The 19601-nt window shown below is 44.7% G+C and overlaps 1 protein-coding gene across 1 annotated transcript; it reads left to right on the forward strand.

Annotated features, from left to right (window-relative positions):
* The first annotated feature begins 5102 nt into the window (after positions 1-5102).
* LOC116358859 (zinc finger protein 2-like) lies at positions 5103-17663 on the forward strand. Its single transcript, XM_031811110.1, has 2 exons — positions 5103-5282; positions 15345-17663. Exons 1-2 carry the CDS (start codon positions 5132-5134, stop codon positions 16661-16663), a joined length of 1470 nt encoding a protein of 489 aa, XP_031666970.1. The 5' UTR covers positions 5103-5131; the 3' UTR covers positions 16664-17663.
* The last annotated feature ends 1938 nt before the right edge of the window (positions 17664-19601 follow it).

Genomic DNA, 19601 nt, shown 5'->3' on the forward strand with positions numbered 1-19601 from the left:
CAGATGTTATTGGTCACATACACATGGTTAGCAGATGTTATTGGTCACATACACATGGTTAGCAGATGTTAATGGTCACATACACATGGTTAGCAGATGTTATTGGTCACATACACATGGTTAGCAGCTGTTAATGGTCACATATCACATGGTTAGCAGATGTTATTGGTCACATACACATGGTTAGCAGCTGTTAATGGTCACATATCACATGGTTAGCAGATGTTATTGGTCACATACACATGGTTAGCAGCTGTTATTGGTCACATACACATGGTTAGCAGCTGTTAATGGTCACATATCACATGGTTAGCAGATGTTATTGGTCACATACACATGGTTAGCAGCTGTTAATGGTCACATATCACATGGTTAGCAGATGTTATTGGTCATATACACATGGTTAGCAGATGTTATTGGTCACATACACATGGTTAGCAGCTGTTAATGGTCACATATCACATGGTTAGCAGCTGTTAATGGTCACATATCACATGGTTAGCAGATGTTATTGGTCACATACACATGGTTAGCAGCTGTTAATGGTCACATATCACATGGTTAGCAGATGTTATTGGTCACATACACATGGTTAGCAGATGTTAATGGTCACATATCACATGGTTAGCAGATGTTATTGGTCATATACACATGGTTAGCAGATGTTATTGGTCACATACACATGGTTAGCAGCTGTTAATGGTCACATATCACATGGTTAGCAGATGTTATTGGTCACATACACATGGTTAGCAGCTGTTAATGGTCACATGCACATGGTTAGCAGCTGTTAATGGTCACATATCACATGGTTAGCAGCTGTTAATGGTCACATACACATGGTTAGCAGATGTTATTGGTCACATACACATGGTTAGCAGATGTTAATGGTCATATACACATGGTTAGTGTAATAACATATTAACACATGCAATAAAGCATTCACTGACTGTTGTCTGCTTGTGGCCTAACCATGCAATTATAGCTTGCACTAATAAATGCTCTCTGTTTCATAACCTCCCCTCCCCCTATTCCCAGCAGATACTAACCGCACTGGCCCAAAAGCAGTAATAAAAGTAGTAATATCTAACAAATTCACAACAACTACCTTTTACACACAAATGTAAGGAATTAAGAAGCATATGTGCATTTAAATATATGGATGAGCGATGGCCGTGTGGCATAGGCAAGATGCAGCAGATGGTATAGAGCAGTATATACATATGAGATGAGCGATGGCCGTGTGGCATAGGCAAGATGCAGCAGATGGTATAGAGCAGTATATACATATGAGATGAGTGATGTAGGATATGTAAACATTATTAAAGTGCCATTATTTAAAGTGACTAGTGATACCTTCATTAAGTCCATTTATTGAAGTGGCCAGAGACTGTTGTTGACACCAGCCTCTCTATGTTAGTGATGGCTGTTTAACAGTCTGATGGCCTTGAGATAGAAGCTGTTTTTCAGTCTCTCGGTCCCAGCTTTGATGCACCTTTACTGACCTCGCCTTCTGGATGATAGCGGGGTGAACAGGCAGTGGCTCGGGTGGTTGTTGTCCTTGATGATATTTTTGGCCTTCCTGTGACATCGGGTGCTGTAGGTGTCCTGGAGGGCAGGTAGTTTACCTCCGGTGATGCGTTGTGCAGACCACATGAATGAACAGCATTCTTACATAGGTATTCCTCTTGTCCAGATGGGATAGGGCAGTGTGATGGCAATTGCATCGTCAGTGGACCTATTGGGGCGGTAAGCAAATTGGTGTGGGTCTAGGGTGTCAGGTAGGGTGGAGGTGATATGGTCCTTGACTAGTCTCTCAAAGCACTTCATGATGACAGAAGTGAGTGCAACGGGGCGATAGTCATTTAGTTCAGTTACCTTAGCTTTCTTGGGAACAGGAACAATAGTGGCCATCTTGAAGCATGTGGGGATAACAGACTGGGATAGGGATTGATTGAATATGTCCGTAAACACACCAGCCTGCTGGTCTGCGCATGATCTGAGGATGCGGCTAGGGATGTCGTCTGGGCCGGCAGCCTTGCGAGGGTGAACACGTTTAAATGTTTTACTTACGTTGGCCACGGAGAAGGAGAGCCCACAAGCTTTGGTAGCGGGCCGTGTCAATGGCACTGTATTGTCCTCAAAGCAAAGAAGTTGTCTGGGAGCAAGACGTCGATGTCCGCGACGGGGCTGGTATTCTTTTTGTAATCCGTGATTGACTGTGATTGACCCCGCCACATACGTCTCGTGTTTGAGCCGTTGAATTGCTACTCTACTTTGTCTCTATACTGACCCTTTGCTTGTTTGGTTGCCTTGGGAACAGCGGAGGGAACAGCTGCACTGTTTGTATTCGGTCACGTTTCCAGTCGCCTTGCCATGATTACAAGTGGTGGTTTGCGCTTTCAGTTTTGCTCGAATGCTGCCATCTTGCCAGCTTCTACTTTTATGAATGTGTTATTCAACACATTCAGAAAATTATTAAAATTAGTTATTCAATGTGTTTCTATGAACATGACAAGATTCAACAACTGAGACATAAACTGAACAAGTTCCACAGACCTGACTAACAAAAGTGGAATAATGTGTCCCTGAACAAAGGGGGGGTCAAAATCAAAAGTATCAGTCAGTATCTGGTATGGCCACCAGCTGCATTAAGTACTGCAGTGCATCTCCTCCTCATGTACTGCACCAGATTTGCCAGTTCTTTCTGTGAGATGTTACTACACTCTTCCACCAAGGCACCTGCAAGTTCCCAGACATTTCTGGGGGAAATGGCCCTAGCCCTCACCCTCTGATCCAACAGGTCCCAGACGTGCTCAATGCGATTGAGATCCGGGCTCTTCGCTGGCCATGGCAGAACACTGACATTCCTCTCTTGCAGAAAATCACGCACAGAACGAGCAGTATGGCTGCTGGCATTGTCATGCTGGAGGGTCATGTCAGGATGAGCCTGCAGGAAGGGTACCACATGAGGGAGGAGGATGTCTTCCCTGTAACGCACAGCGTTGAGATTGCCTGCAATGACAACAAGCTCAGTCCGATGACACTGTGACAAACCGCCCCAGACCATGACGGACCCTCCACCTCCAAATCGATCCCGCTCCAGAGTACAGGCCTCGGTGTAACACATAGGCGACGTTGTTGCCGGTGATGTCTGGTGAGGACCTGCCTTTCAACAGGCCTACAAGCCCTCAGTCCAGCCTCTCTCAGCCTATTGCGGACAGTCTGAGCACTGATGGAGGGATTGTGTGTTCCTGGTGTAACTCGGGCAGTTGTTGTTGCCATCCTGTACCTGTCCCGCAGGTGTGATGTTCGGAGGTACCGATCCTGTGCAGGTGTTGTTACACGTGGTCTGCCACTGCGAGGACGATCAGCTGTCCGTCCTGTCTCCCTGTCTTAGACATCTCACAATACGGACATTGCAATTTATTGTCCTGGCCACATCTGCAGTCCTCATGCCTCCTTGCAGCATGCCTAAATCACGTTCACGCAGATGAGCAGGGACCCTGGGCATCTTTCTTTTGGTGTTTTTCAGAGTCCATAGAAAGGCCTCTTTAGTGTCCTGAGTTTTCATAACTGTGACCTTAATTGCCTACCGTCTGTAAGCTGTTAGTGTCTTAACGACCGTTCCACAGGTGCATGTTCATCAATTGTTTATGGTGCATTGAAGCATGCGAAACAGTATTTAAACCCTTTACAATGAAGATCTGTGAAGTTATTTGGATTTTTACAAATTATCTTTGAAAGACAGGGTCCTGAAAAAGGGACGTTTCTTTTTTTGCTGAGTTTACATGATGTATTGTTACACTATGTAGGAGCAGTATAGACCTAGTCTGTTCATTATATACATCTACATGATGTATTGTTACACCATGTAGGAGCAGTATAGACCTAGTCTGTTCATTATATACATCTACATGATGTATTGTTACACCGTGTAGGAGCAGTATAGACCTAGTCTGTTCATTATATACATCTACATGATGTATTGTTACACCATGTAGGAGCAGTATAGACCTAGTCTGTTCATTATATACATCTACATGATGTATCAGTACTCAGTACTGTTACACCGTGTAGGAGCAGTTTGGACCTACTCAGCACTGTTACACTGTGTAGGAGCAGTTTGGACCTAGTCAGTACTGTTACACCGTGTAGGAGCAGTTTGGACCTACTCAGCACTGTTACATTGTGTAGGAGCAGTTTGGACCTACTCAGTACTGTTACACCGTGTAGGAGCAGTTTGGACCTACTCAGTACTGTTACACCTTGTAGGAAGAGTTTGGACCTACTCAGTACTGTTACACCGTGTAGGAAGAGTTTGGACCTACTCAGTACTGTTACACCGTGAAGGAGCAGTTTGGACCTACTCAGTACTGTTACACCGTGTAGGAGCAGTTTGGACCTACTCAGTACTGTTACACCGTGTAGGAGCAGTTTGGACTGCTTATATATATATATATATATATAATGAAATAAATGAAAACCTACTTTTTGTCTCAAAATAAAATAAACATTTCCCTTGACTGTTACCCTCCCACCCAGCAGATGGCGACGTGCCTTTTTTCAGGCAATGCTGCCAGTGTGACGTATATTCTAATGGACTGGACGCTTCTACAACAATGGCGAGTTTTTCACCTCCGTAGCTTTGAACCAACATAGACGAAAACATTGCAGCTCTTTAAACGCTTTCGGTGTATATTAGCCACGGTGTTTTAAACACACTTGTCGTATCTACTAGTTATTTACCCACTTTAATTTTATATTTACATTGTTGTTAGCTAACTGGCTGAGTAAATTAGCAGTAGTGCTAGTCTAGTCACTAATGCTAACTAGCTAACATTTAGCTAACATCCCAACCATGAGCTCACTAAACGAGTCCCCCACTTCTAAAGAGGAGGTCTGCTGGACGGAGAAAGAAGCTCTGGGGCTGAACATTGTCGTGAAAGAGGAGAAGGAAGAAGAGGATGTCACCGTAAAAAAAGAAACAGAGGTTGAGGCTGTTACAGTGAAAGAAGAAGAGAAAGACGTTAAATTGACAGAAGATGAAGACGCGTTCAGAGTGAAAGAGGTGGAGGATGTTACAGTAAAAGAAGAAGAGGAAGATGAGGATGCAGGGGAGGAGGGGGAGATGACTGTCACAGTGAAAGAAGAGGAAGAGAAAGAGGGGATGACTGTCACAGTGAAAGAAGAGGAAGACGTTTTTGAAATGAAGGAAGTGGAGGAGATTACTGTCACATTGGAAGAAGAGGAGGAGGAGACAGGAGATCTGATTAACAACAGTGAGTAATATCTTAAAAACGGGGGTACAAACTCTGCAGTTGTTGAACCGATGTGTGGTTTTAAAGGGGCATTTACTGAAGTTCTACACTTTAACAGTTCTGTACTGTAGGAATCGTTAAAGCTACAAGGAGACGGGGACGGCCAACAAAACGTTAACATTTGTAAACATGTGAATATCTCTTTCTGTAGTGCTTTGCTCAGTGTCTTTGCTTGACATCACAGCAAAAATCAACTAATGTCTGACTTCAAATGATGAAGAGGACAGAATCAAAACAATGAAGGATCATTTTGATCTGGGTGAAATGTATTTACATTTTCTTTTTTTTTACCACAGAGGTCATTTAAAATCCCCAAATCCTTAATAGTATTTTGACCCACACGTGGATCAATCTTTCAGAAACCATTGATTTCAAAGCTTAGCAACACATACAACTCTATGCACGAGGACTTATTCGTCTCCTACTGACCCCTGAGGAGCCTCCACTGGGAGACTCATCTGTTGGGTTGGTAGAGTGTGGAAAGAGGCTGTCCAAGACTCATCTGTTGGGTTGGTAGAGTGTGGAAAGAGGCTGTCCAAGACTCATCTGTTGGGTTGGTAGAGTGTGGAAAGAGGCTGTCCAAGACTCATCTGTTGGGTTGGTAGAGTGTGGAAAGAGGCTGTCCAAGACTCATCTGTTGGGTTGGTAGAGTGTGGAAAGAGGCTGTCCAAGACTCATCTGTTGGGTTGGTAGAGTGTGGAAAGAGGCTGTCCAAGACTCATCTGTTGGGTTGGTAGAGTGTGGAAAGAGGCTGTCCAAGACTCATCTGTTGGGTTGGTAGAGTGTGGAAAGAGGCTGTCCAAGACTCATCTGTTGGGTTGGTAGAGTGTGGAAAGAGGCTGTCCAAGACTCATCTGTTGGGTTGGTAGAGTGTGGAAAGAGGCTGTCCAAGACTCATCTGTTGGGTTGGTAGAGTGTGGAAAGAGGCTGTTGAGAGCAGTCCATTTTATGACCTGCCAGGTGGGAGTTATTGCTATATGACAATATAAATCATTATGTACTTAGACCTGCCAGGTGGGGGTTATTGCTATATGACAATATATATCATTATGTACTTAGACCTGCCAGGTGGGGGTTATTGCTATATGACAATATAAATCATTATTACTTAGACCTGCCAGGTAGGAGTTATTGCTATATGACATGACAATATAAATCATGATATACATAGACCTGCCAGGTGGGGGTTATTGCTAAATGACAATATAAATCATTATTACTTAGACCTGCCAGGTGGAGGTTATTGCTATATGACAATATAAATCATTATTACTTAGACCTGCCAGGTGGAGGTTATTGCTATATGACAATATAAATCATTATGGCCTTAGACCTGCCAGGTGGGGGTTATTGCTATATTACAATATAAATCATTATGGCCTTAGACCTGCCAGGTGGGGGTTATTGCTATATGACAATATAAATCATTATTACTTAGACCTGCCAGGTGGAGGTTATTGCTATATGACAATATAAATCATTATGGCCTTAGACCTGCCAGGTGGGAGTTATTGCTATATGACAATATAAATCATTATGGCCTTAGACCTGCCAGGTGGGGGTTATTGCTATATGACAATATAAATCATTATGGCCTTAGACCTGCCAGGTGGGGGTTATTGCTATATGACAATATAAATCATTATGGACTTCGACCTGCCAGGTGGGGGTTATTGCTATATGACAATATAAATCATTATGTACTTAGACCTGCCAGGTGGGGGTTATTGCTATATGACAATATAAATCATTATGGCCTTAGACCTGCCAGGTGGGGGTTATTGCTATATGACAATATAAATCATTATGGCCTTAGACCTGCCAGGTGGGAGTTATTGCTATATGACAATATAAATCATTATGGCCTTAGACCTGCCAGGTGGAAGTCATTGCTATATGACAATATAAATCATTATGGCCTTAGACCTGCCAGGTGGGGGTTATTGCTATATGACAATATAAATCATTATGTACTTAGACCTGCCAGGTGGGGGTTATTGCTATATGACAATATAAATCATTATTACTTAGACCTGCCAGGTGGGAGTTATTGCTATATGACAATATAAATCATTATGGCCTTAGACCTGCCAGGTGGGGGTTATTGCTATATGACAATATAAATCATTATGTACTTAGACCTGCCAGGTGGGGGTTATTGCTATATGACAATATAAATCATTATGGCCTTAGACCTGCCAGGTGGAGGTTATTGCTATATGACAATATAAATCATTATGGCCTTAGACCTGCCAGGTGGGGGTTATTGCTATATGACAATATAAATCATTATGGCCTTAGACCTGCCAGGTGGGGGTTATTGCTATATGACAATATAAATCATTATTACTTAGACCTGCCAGGTGGGGGTTATTGCTATATGACAATATAAATCATTATGGCCTTAGACCTGCCAGGTGGGGGTTATTGCTATATGACAATATAAATCATTATGGCCTTAGACCTGCCAGGTGGGGGTTATTGCTATATGACATGACAATATAAATCATTAAAAGCTTGAAGTCAGTCGTGAAAAATAAAGGGATATTCTGTTTCCATTCAATGTTATACACAATAAGCAGTTATATATCAATTCTATATACTTCAAATAAATTCTATTCAATACTCTATTCAATAACAACAACCGAAATATCTACTAAAATGTTCTTTCTGATATCTAAATGTCTCTAACCAGTCGTTAGTTCTATTTCTGAGGTTAAGAGACAAAAACCCTGGCTGTTCATTCTATAGTTTCTGGCCAATCACACTGGTTGTTCATTCTATAGTTTCTGGCCAATCACACTGGTTGCTCATTCTATTGTTTCTGGCCAATCACACTGGTTGTTCATTCTATTGTTTCTGGCCAATCACACTGGTTGTTCATTCTATAGTTTCTGGCCAATCACACTGGTTGTTCATTCTATTGTTTCTGGCCAATCACACTGGTTGTTCATTCTATTGTTTCTGGCCAATCACACTGGTTGTTCATTCTATTGTTTCTGGCCAATCACACTGGTTGTTCATTCTATTGTTTCTGGCCAATCACACTGGTTGTTCATTCTATAGTTTCTGGCCAATCACACTGGTTGTTCATTCTATAGTGTCTGGCCAATCACACTGGTTGTTCATTCTATAGTGTCTAGCCAATCACACTGGTTGTTCATTCTATAGTGTCTAGCCAATCACATTGGTTGTTCATTCTATAGCGTCTAGTCAATCACACTGGTTGTTCATTCTATAGTGTCTAGCCAATCACACTGGTTGTTCATTCTAAACAGAAATGGTTGCTATGCAGGCTGTCGAACATTCTTCTCCCTTGCTAGCTAGCCAACTAGAGCTAATATTCACATCAACCTCTGCAGCTGGAATGAAACTAAACAAACTAGATGTGTTGTTTTAGACTTTTTTTCTATTGATATTCTTTGTATAATATAATAATATATTCACAATCCTGCAAGATGCTTGATTTCACCAGGCTGGTTTAGAAAAGTTTGTCTCATCTGGTCACCTCCATTCCCTATGGCAGGGCAGAGATCACCTTTCAAAATGTCAACGTTGTTGCTGTGGTGGTCACGTCCATTCCCTATGGCAGGGCAGAGATCACCTTTCAAAATGTCAACGTTGTTGCTGTGGTGGTCACGTCCATTCCCTATGGCAGGGCAGAGATCACCTTTCAAAATGTCAACGTTGTTGCTGTAGTGGCTTCAAACAACGTCCCAATATTCTAATTAGCCCCCTTCCTTTAGACCTTCACAAGGACGTTTCAACACATCTCCGTGTGTCCAAGAAAATGTCTCAGATATATTTTATTGGTTGAACAATATCACATTATACTTAAAGGTTAGTTAGTCGCGCAGTTATTTTGTTGTTAAATGGTAAAGAAAGCAGTGTATCCTGGTAAACACAGACCGGTCCCAGTTGGTAATGATAATGATGGTAAACACAGACGGGTCCCAGTTGGTAATGATAATGATGGTAAACACAGACCGGTCCCAGTTGGTAATGATGGTAAACACAGACCGGTCCCAGTTGGTAATGATAATGATGGTAAACACAGACAGGTCCCAGTTGGTAATGATGGTAAACACAGACCGGTCCCAGTTGGTAATGATGGTAAACACAGACCGGTCCCAGTTGAGAATGATGGTAAACACAGACCGGTCCCAGTTGGTAATGATAATGATGGTAAACACAGACCGGTCCCAGTTGGTAATGATGGTAAACACAGACCGGTCCCAGTTGGTAATGATGGTAAACACAGACCGGTCCCAGTTGGTAATGATGGTAAACACAGACCGGTCCCAGTTGGTAATGATGGTAAACACAGACCGGTCCCAGTTGATAATGATGGTAAACACAGACCGGTCCCAGTTGGTAATGATGGTAAACACAGACCGGTCCCAGTTGATAATGATAATGATGGTAACACAGACCGGTAATGAGGGTAACACAGACCGGTCCCAGTTGGTAATGATGGTAAACACAGACCGGTCCCAGTTGGTAATGATGGTAACACAGACCGGTCCCAGTTGATAATGATGGTAACACAGACCGGTCCCAGTTGGTAATGATGGTAAACACAGACCGGTCCCAGTTGGTAATGATAATGATGGTAAACACAGACAGGTCCCAGTTGGTAATGATGGTAAACACAGACCGGTCCCAGTTGGTAATGATGGTAAACACAGACCGGTCCCAGTTGAGAATGATGGTAAACACAGACCGGTCCCAGTTGGTAATGATAATGATGGTAAACACAGACCGGTCCCAGTTGGTAATGATGGTAAACACAGACCGGTCCCAGTTGGTAATGATGGTAAACACAGACCGGTCCCAGTTGTTATAGGATGGTAACACAGACCGGTCCCAGTTGGTAATGATGGTAAACACAGACCGGTCCCAGTTGGTAATGATGGTAAACACAGACCGGTCCCAGTTGATAATGATGGTAAACACAGACCGGTCCCAGTTGGTAATGATGGTAAACACAGACCGGTCCCAGTTGATAATGATAATGATGGTAACACAGACCGGTAATGAGGGTAACACAGACCGGTCCCAGTTGGTAATGATGGTAAACACAGACCGGTCCCAGTTGGTAATGATGGTAACACAGACCGGTCCCAGTTGATAATGATGGTAACACAGACCGGTCCCAGTTGGTAATGATGGTAAACACAGACCGGTCCCAGTTGGTAATGATGGTAAACACAGACCGGTCCCAGTTGTTATAGGATGGTAAACACAGACCGGTCCCAGTTGGTAATGATGGTAAACACAGACCGGTCCCAGTTGATAATGATAATGATGGTAAACACAGACAGGTCCCAGTTGGTAATGATGGTAAACACAGACCGGTCCCAGTTGGTAATGATGGTAAACACAGACCGGTCCCAGTTGATAATGATGATAAACACAGACCGGTCCCAGTTGGTAATGATGATAAACACAGACCGGTCCCAGTTGGTAATGATGGTAAACACAGACCGGTCCCAGTTGGTAATGATGATAAACACAGACCGGTCCCAGTTGGTAATGATGGTAAACACAGACCGGTCCCAGTTGGTAATGATGGTAAACACAGACCGGTCCCAGTTGATAATGATGGTAAACACAGACCGGTCCCAGTTGATAATGATGATAAACACAGACCGGTCCCAGTTGGTAATGATGGTAAACACAGACCGGTCCCAGTTGGTAATGATGGTAAACACAGACCGGTCCCAGTTGGTAATGATGATAAACACAGACCGGTCCCAGTTGGTAATGATGGTAAACACAGACCGGTCCCAGTTGGTAATGATGGTTAACACAGACCGGTCCCAGTTGATAATGATGGTAAACACAGACCGGTCCCAGTTGGTAATGATAATGATGGTAAACACAGACCGGTCCCAGTTGGTAATGATGGTAAACACAGACCGGTCCCAGTTGGTAATGATGGTAAACACAGACCGGTCCCAGTTGATAATGATGGTAAACACAGACCGGTCCCAGTTGATAATGATGATAAACACAGACCGGTCCCAGTTGGTAATGATGGTAAACACAGACCGGTCCCAGTTGGTAATGATGGTAAACACAGACCGGTCCCAGTTGGTAATGATGGTAAACACAGACCGGTCCCAGTTGGTAATGATGGTAAACACAGACCGGTCCCAGTTGATAATGATGATAAACACAGACCGGTCCCAGTTGGTAATGATGGTAAACACAGACCGGTCCCAGTTGGTAATGATGGTAAACACAGACCGGTCCCAGTTGGTAATGATGGTAAACACAGACCGGTCCCAGTTGATAATGATGGTAAACACAGACCGGTCCCAGTTGGTAATGGTAATGATGGTAAACACAGACCGGTCCCAGTTGGTAATGATGGTAAACACAGACCGGTCCCAGTTGAAAATGATGGTAAACACAGACCGGTCCCAGTTGGTAATGATAATGATGGTAAACACAGACCGGTCCCAGTTGGTAATGATGGTAAACACAGACCGGTCCCAGTTGGTAATGATGGTAAACACAGACCGGTCCCAGTTGTTATAGGATGGTAAACACTTATGTACCATTCTAGCCCCATCTTAACCTCTTTATGTACCATTCTAGCCCCACCTTAACCCCTTATGTACCCTTATAACCCCATCTTAACCATTATGTACCATTCTAACCCCCATCTTAACCCCTTTATGTACAATTATAGCCCCATCTTAACCCTTTATGTACCATTCTAGTCCCATCTTAACCCCGTATGTACCATTCTAGCCCCATCTTAACCCCTTATGTACCATTCTAACCCCATCTTAACCCATGTATGTACCATTATAGCCCCATCTTAACCCTTTATGTACCATTCTAGCCCCATCTTAACCCCTTATGTACCATTCTAGCCCCATTTTAACCCCTTATGTACCATTTTAGTAGCAAACCAACAATTAGCCACTAGGTGTCGTTATAGTAATTTTAAGAGATTACACCTAAATATATAAACATGTTACATTGCTGTTTAATAACGAGTCACCAAAATATGTTCTATACGTATATATTCTTTTGCGTACAAAATGTGTAACGGTTGGAGAGGCATAAGACGGGATTTGTAAAAAATCTTGCTATTTGCAAACCAAATGTTAGGCTGTAAAGCATGGGGTAATAATGTCTCAATGAGTCTTTCTAGTGGATAATAGTTTCTGAATTGCCTGGCAGGGCTGTGGGACAGTGGAGATTAGTTGATGAATTGCCTGGCTGGGCTGTGGAACAGTGGAGATTAGTTTATAAATTGCCTGGCAGGGCTGTGGGACAGTGGAGATTAGTTTATGAATTGCCTGGCAGGGCTGTGGAACAGTGGAGATTAGTTGATGAATTTCCTGGGAGGGCTGTGGGACAGTGGAGATTAGTTGATGAATTGCCTGGCAGGGCTGTGGGACAGTGGAGATTAGTTTATGAATTGCCTGGCAGGGCTGTGGGACAGTGGAGATTAGTTTTGAATTGCCTGGCAGGGCTGTGGGACAGTGGAGATTAGTTGATGAATTGCCTGGCAGGGCTGTGGGACAGTGGAGATTAGTTGATACATTTCCTGGCAGGGCTGTGGGACAGTGGAGATTAGTTTATGAATTGCCTGGCAGGGCTGTGGGACAGTGGAGATTAGTTTTGAATTGCCTGGCAGGGCTGTGGGACAGTGGAGATTAGTTGATGAATTGCCTGGCTGGGCTGTGGGACAGTGGAGATTAGTTTTGAATTGCCTGGCAGGGCTGTGGGACAGTGGAGATTAGTTGATGAATTGCCTGACTGGGCTGTGGGACAGTGGAGATTAGTTAATGAATTGCCTGGCAGGGCTGTGGGACAGTGGAGATTAGTTTTGAATTGCCTGGCAGGGCTGTGGGACAGTGGAGATTAGTTTTGAATTGCCTGGCAGGGCTGTGGGACAGTGGAGATTAGTTGATGAATTGCCTGGCTGGGCTGTGGGACAGTGGAGATTAGTTGATGAATTGCCTGGCTGGGCTGTGGGACAGTGGAGATTAGTTTATGAATTGCCTGGCAGGGCTGTGGTACAGTGGAGATTAGTTTTGAATTGCCTGGCTGGGCTTTGGGACAGTGGAGATTAGTTGATGAATTTCCTGGCAGGGCTGTGGGACAGTGGAGATTAGTTTATGAATTGCCTGGCTGGGCTGTGGAACAGTGGAGATTAGTTGATACATTTCCTGGCTGGGCTGTGGGACAGTGGAGATTAGTTTTGAATTGCCTGGCAGGGCTGTGGGACAGTGGAGATTAGTTGATGAATTGCCTGGCAGGGCTGTGGGACAGTGGAGATTAGTTGATACATTTCCTGGCAGGGCTGTGGGACAGTGGAGATTAGTTTATGAATTGCCTGGCAGGGCTGTGGGACAGTGGAGATTAGTTTTGAATTGCCTGGCAGGGCTGTGGGACAGTGGAGATTAGTTGATGAATTGCCTGGCAGGGCTGTGGGACAGTGGAGATTAGTTTTGAATTGCCTGGCAGGGCTGTGGGACAGTGGAGATTAGTTGATGAATTGCCTGGCTGGGCTGTGGGACAGTGGAGATTAGTTAATGAATTGCCTGGCAGGGCTGTGGGACAGTGGAGATTAGTTTTGAATTGCCTGGCAGGGCTGTGGGACAGTGGAGATTAGTTGATGAATTGCCTGGCTGGGCTGTGGGACAGTGGAGATTAGTTTATGAATTGCCTGGCAGGGCTGTGGTACAGTGGAGATTAGTTTTGAATTGCCTGGCTGGGCTTTGGGACAGTGGAGATTAGTTGATGAATTTCCTGGCAGGGCTGTGGGACAGTGGAGATTAGTTTATGAATTGCCTGGCTGGGCTGTGGAACAGTGGAGATTAGTTGATACATTTCCTGGCTGGGCTGTGGGACAGTGGAGATTAGTTGATACATTTCCTGGCAGGGCTGTGGGACAGTGGAGATTAGTTGATACATTTCCTGGCTGGGCTGTGGGACAGTGGAGATTAGTTGATACATTTCCTGGCTGGGCTGTGGGACAGTGGAGATTAGTTGATACATTTCCTGGCTGGGCTGTGGAACAGTGGAGATTAGTTGATACATTTCCTGGCTGGGCTGTGGAACAGTGGAGATTAGTTGATGAATTGCCTGGCTGGGCTGTGGGACAGTGGAGATTAGTTGATTAATTTCCTGGCTGGGCTGTGGGACAGTGGAGATTAGTTGATGAATTGCCTGGCTGGGCTGTGAGACAGTGGAGATGAGTTGATGAATTGCCTGGCTGGGCTTTGGGACAGCGGAGATTAGTTTATGAATTGCCTGGCTGGGCTTTGGGACAGTGGAGATTAGTTGATGAATTTCCTGGGAGAGCTGTGGGACAGTGGAGATTAGTTGATGAATTGCCTGGCTGGGCTGTGGGACAGTGGAGATTAGTTGATGAATTGCCTGGCAGGGCTGTGAGACAGTGGAGATGAGTTGATACATTTCCTGGCTGGGCTGTGAGACAGTGGAGATTAGTTTTGAATTGCCTGGCTGGGCTGTGGGACAGTGGAGATTAGTTTTGAATTGCCTGGCTGGGCTGTGGGACAGTGGAGATGAGTTGATACATTGCCTGGCTGGGCTGTGAGACAGTGGAGATTAGTTGATACATTGCCTGGCTGGGCTGTGGGACAGTGGAGATTAGTTGATACATTTCCTGGCTGGGCTGTGGAACAGTGGAGATTAGTTGATACATTGCCTGGCAGGGCTGTGGGACAGTGGAGATTAGTTGATACATTGCCTGGCAGGGCTGTGGGACAGTGGAGATTAGTTGATACATTGCCTGGCTGGGCTGTGGGACAGCGGATGTGTAGGAATGATTCAAATGGAACTGTTAACAGCCATTACCCGGGATTAACGTGAATAACTAACAGCTATCAACCAATCAGCATCCAGGATCCACATTTTGTGTTTCATAATGAGGGCTCTAGTCTGGATTAAACCTCATAGGAAAACAGTTTTATAATGGAGGTTTCATTCAGGTCTCTCTGTTTAACTAAATACTTTGTTTGTCTTTGGCAGGAGAGAGACCAGTCTCTCCATCTGACAGCAGGAAGAGTCCTTCAGGGGAACCAGACCCTGAGACACCCAAGCCAGCGAGACGACACCACTGCTTCCAGTGTAATATGAGTTTTAAGTGGTTATGGAAGTTGAAAGAGCATGAAAGGAAACACACTGGAGAAAAGCCCTTCCAATGCTCCCAGTGTGGAAATAGATTCTCACGATCACATGACCTAAAATCACATGAGAGGACACACACAGGGGAAAAACCACACAATTGTTCCCAGTGTGGAAAGCTTTTTTCCCATTTAGGGAACCTGAACAAACATAAGCGAATACACTCTGGAGAGAAGCCTTACCCCTGTTCCCATTGTGGAAAGAATTTTAGGTCTTCAGATAACCTGAAAGCGCATGAGAGGACACACACAGGGGAAAAACCTTACCATTGCTCCCTTTGTGGAAAAGATTTTACCAAGTTAAGGAACCTAAAAGAGCATGAGAGGAAACACACAGGAGAAAAGCCTTACGAATGCTCCCAGTGTGGAAAGAGTTTTTCCCATATAGGGAACCTGAACAAACATAAGAGAGTACACTCTGGAGAGAAGCCTTACCCCTGTTCACATTGTGGAAAGAATTTTAGGTCTTCCGATAACCTGAAAGCGCATGAGAGGACACACACAGGGGAAAAACCTTACCATTGCGCCCTGTGTGGAAAGGATTTTACCAAGTTAGGGAACCTAAAAGAGCATGAGAGGAAACACACAGGAGAAAAGCCTTACCACTGCTCCCAGTGTGGAGAGAGATTTTCAAGGTCACTATACCTTAAAACACACGAGAGGACACATACAGGAGAAAAGCCTTACCACTGCTCCAATTGTGGAAAGAGATTTTCAACATCATCGGACCTAAAAAAGCACCAGAGGACACACACAAGGGAGAAATCTTACCATTGCTCTCAATGTGGAAATAGTTTCTTACGATCACATGACCTAAAATCGCATGAGCTGACACACACAGGGGAAAAACCACATAGTTGCTCCCAGTGTGGAAAGTGTTTTTTGTATTTAGGGAACCTGAACAAACATAAGAAAATACACTCTGGAGAGAAGCCTTACCCCTGTTCCCATTGTGGAAAATTCTTTAGGTCATTAGATAACATGAAGGAGCATGAGAGGACACACACGGGGGAGAAGCTTTACCATTGCGCCCTGTGTGGAAAGAGATATTCACGATCACATGACCTAAAATTACATAAAAGGAAACATACAGGGGAAGAAAACGCACAATTACACACACAGGGGATAAACCACACAGTTGGTCCCAGTGAGGAAAGAATTTAACGCAGTTGGAGAACCTCGTCCCATTGAGGAAATACATTGTCCCAGTCACATGACCTAAAATCACATCAAACCAAACTATATTTATACAGCACCTTTCAGACATGGAATGGAACACAATGGGCTTCACAGGAAAAAAATAATGGGGGAAAAAAACTGAAATATTTACGACACAACAAACATAAGATCATTTTTTTTTTAAACTAAACATTAACAATAAAAACAGCACAACTAAAAAGCACCCTGAGGAAAAGAAAAGCTAAAAATGTATTTTAAAATCTCTTTTAGAAACGTCCACAGTTTCAGCTCCCCTCAGGTTTTCTGGCAGGCTAGTCCAGAGTCTGGGGGTATAGTAACTAAAGGCTGCCTCTCCATGCCTCTTGGTCCCCCTCAGGTTCTCTGCCAGGCTAGTCCAGAGTCTGGGGGCATAGTAACTAAAGGCTGCCTCTCCATGCCTCTTGGTCCCCCTCAGGTTCTCTGGCAGACTATACCAGAGGCTGGCGGTATAGTAACTAAAGGCTGCCTCTCCATGCCTCTTGGTCCCCCTCAGGTTCTCTGGCAGACTATACTATACTATTCCAGAGGCTGGCGGTATAGTAACAAAAGGCTGCCTGTCCATGCCTTTTGGTCCCCCTCAGGTTCTCTGGCAGACTATACTATACTATTCCAGAGGCTGGCGGTATAGTAACTAAAGGCTGCCTCTCCATGCCTCTTGGTCCCCCTCAGGTTCTCTGGCAGGGTATTCCAGAGTCTGGCGGTATAGTAACTAAAGGCTGCCTCTCCATGCCTCTTGGTCCCCCTCAGGTTCCCTGGCAGGCTAGTCCAGAGTCTGGCGGTATAGTAACTAAAGGCTGCCTCTCCATGCCTCTTGGTCCCCCTCAGATTCCCTGGCAGGCTAGTCCAGAGTCTGGCAGTATAGTAACTAAAGGCTGCCTCTCCATGCCTCTTGGTCCCCCTGTAGTTTTTATAGCATCTACCTGTACTATTAGTTCATGTATCTCTGTAGTTTTTATAGCATCTACCTGTACTAAATCAAATCAAATCAAATTTATTTATATAGCCCTTCGTACATCAGCTGATATCTCAAAGTGCTGTACAGAAACCCAGCCTAAAACCCCAAACAGCAAGCAATGCAGGTGGAGAAGCACGGTGGCTAGGAAAAACTCCCTAGAAAGGCCAATACCTAGGAAGAAACCTAGAGAGGAACCAGGCTATGTGGGGTGGCCAGTCCTCTTCTGGCTGTGCCGGGTGGAGATTATAACAGAACATGGTCAAGATGTTCAATGTTCATAAATGACCAGCATGGTCGAATAATAATAAGGCAGAACAGTTGAAACTAGAGCAGCAGCACAGTCAGGTGGAAGTTGAAACTGGAGCAGCAGCATGGCCAGGTAGACTGGGGACAGCAAGGAGTCATCATGTCAGGTAGTCCTGGGGCATGGTCCTAGGGCTCAGGTCAGTTGAAACTGGAACAGCAGCATGGCCAGGTGGACTGGGGACAGCAAGGAGTCATCATGTCAGGTAGTCCTGGGGCATGGTCCTAGGGCTCAGGTCCTCCGAGAGAGAGAAAGAGAGAAGGAGAGAATTAGAGAACGCACACTTAGATTCACACAGGACACCGAATAGGACAGGAGAAGTACTCCAGATATAACAAACTGACCCCAGCCCCCCGACACATAAACTACTGCAGCATAAATACTGGAGGCTGAGACAGGAGGGGTCAGGAGACACTGTGGCCCCATCCGAGGACACCCCCGGACAGGGCCAAACAGGAAGGATATAACCCCACCCACTTTGCCAAAGCACAACTTTGCCAAAGCACAGCCCCCACACCACTAGAGGGATATCTTCAACCACCAACTTACCATCCTGAGACAAGGCTGTGTATAGCCCACAAAGAACCCAAGGGGGGGGGGGCCGCCAACCCAGACAGGATGACCACAACAGTGAATCAACCCACTCAGGTGACGCACCCCCTCCAGGGACGGCATGAGAGAGCCCCAGCAAGCCAGTGACTCAGCCCCTGTAATAGGGTTAGAGGCAGAGAATCCCAGTGGAAAGAGGGGAACCGGCCAGGCAGAGACAGCAAGGGCGGTTCGTTGCTCCAGAGCCTTTCCGTTCACCTTCCCACTCCTGGGCCAGACTACACTCAATCATATGACCCACTGAAGAGATGAGTCTTCAGTAAAGACTTAAAGGTTGAGACCGAGTCTGCGTCTCTGACATGGGTAGGCAGACCGTTCCATAAAAATGGAGCTCTATAGGAGAAAGCCCTGCCTCCAGCTGTTTGCTTAGAAATTCTAGAGACAATTAGGAGGCCTGCGTCTTGTGACCGTAGCGTACGTATAGGTATGTACGGCAGGACCAAATCAGAGAGATAGGTAGGAGCAAGCCCATGTAATGCTTTGTAGGTTAGCAGTAAAACCTTGAAATCAGCCCTTGCTTTGACAGGAAGCCAGTGTAGAGAGGCTAGCACTGGAGTAATATGATCAAATTTTTTGGTTCTAGTCAGGATTCTAGCAGCCGTATTTAGCACTAACTGAAGTTTATTTAGTGCTTTATCCGGGTAGCCGGAAAATAGAGCATTGCAGTAGTCTAACCTAGAAGTGACAAAAGCATGGATTAATTTTTCTGCATCATTTTTGGACAGAAAGTTTCTGATTTTTGCAATGTTACGTAGATGGAAAAAAGCTGTCCTCGAAATGGTCTTGATATGTTCTTCAAAAGAGAGATCAGGGTCCAGAGTAACGCCGAGGTCCTTCACAGTTTTATTTGAGACGACTGTACAACCATTAAGATTAATTGTCAGATTCAACAGAAGATCTCTTTGTTTCTTGGGACCTAGAACAAGCATCTCTGTTTTGTCCGAGTTTAATAGTAGAAAGTTTGCAGCCATCCACTTCCTTATGTCTGAAACACATGCTTCTAGCGAGGGCAATTT

Source organism: Oncorhynchus kisutch, unplaced genomic scaffold (assembly GCF_002021735.2).
Source record: "Oncorhynchus kisutch isolate 150728-3 unplaced genomic scaffold, Okis_V2 Okis01b-Okis20b_hom, whole genome shotgun sequence".
In the NCBI taxonomy this organism is placed as follows: domain Eukaryota; kingdom Metazoa; phylum Chordata; class Actinopteri; order Salmoniformes; family Salmonidae; genus Oncorhynchus; species Oncorhynchus kisutch.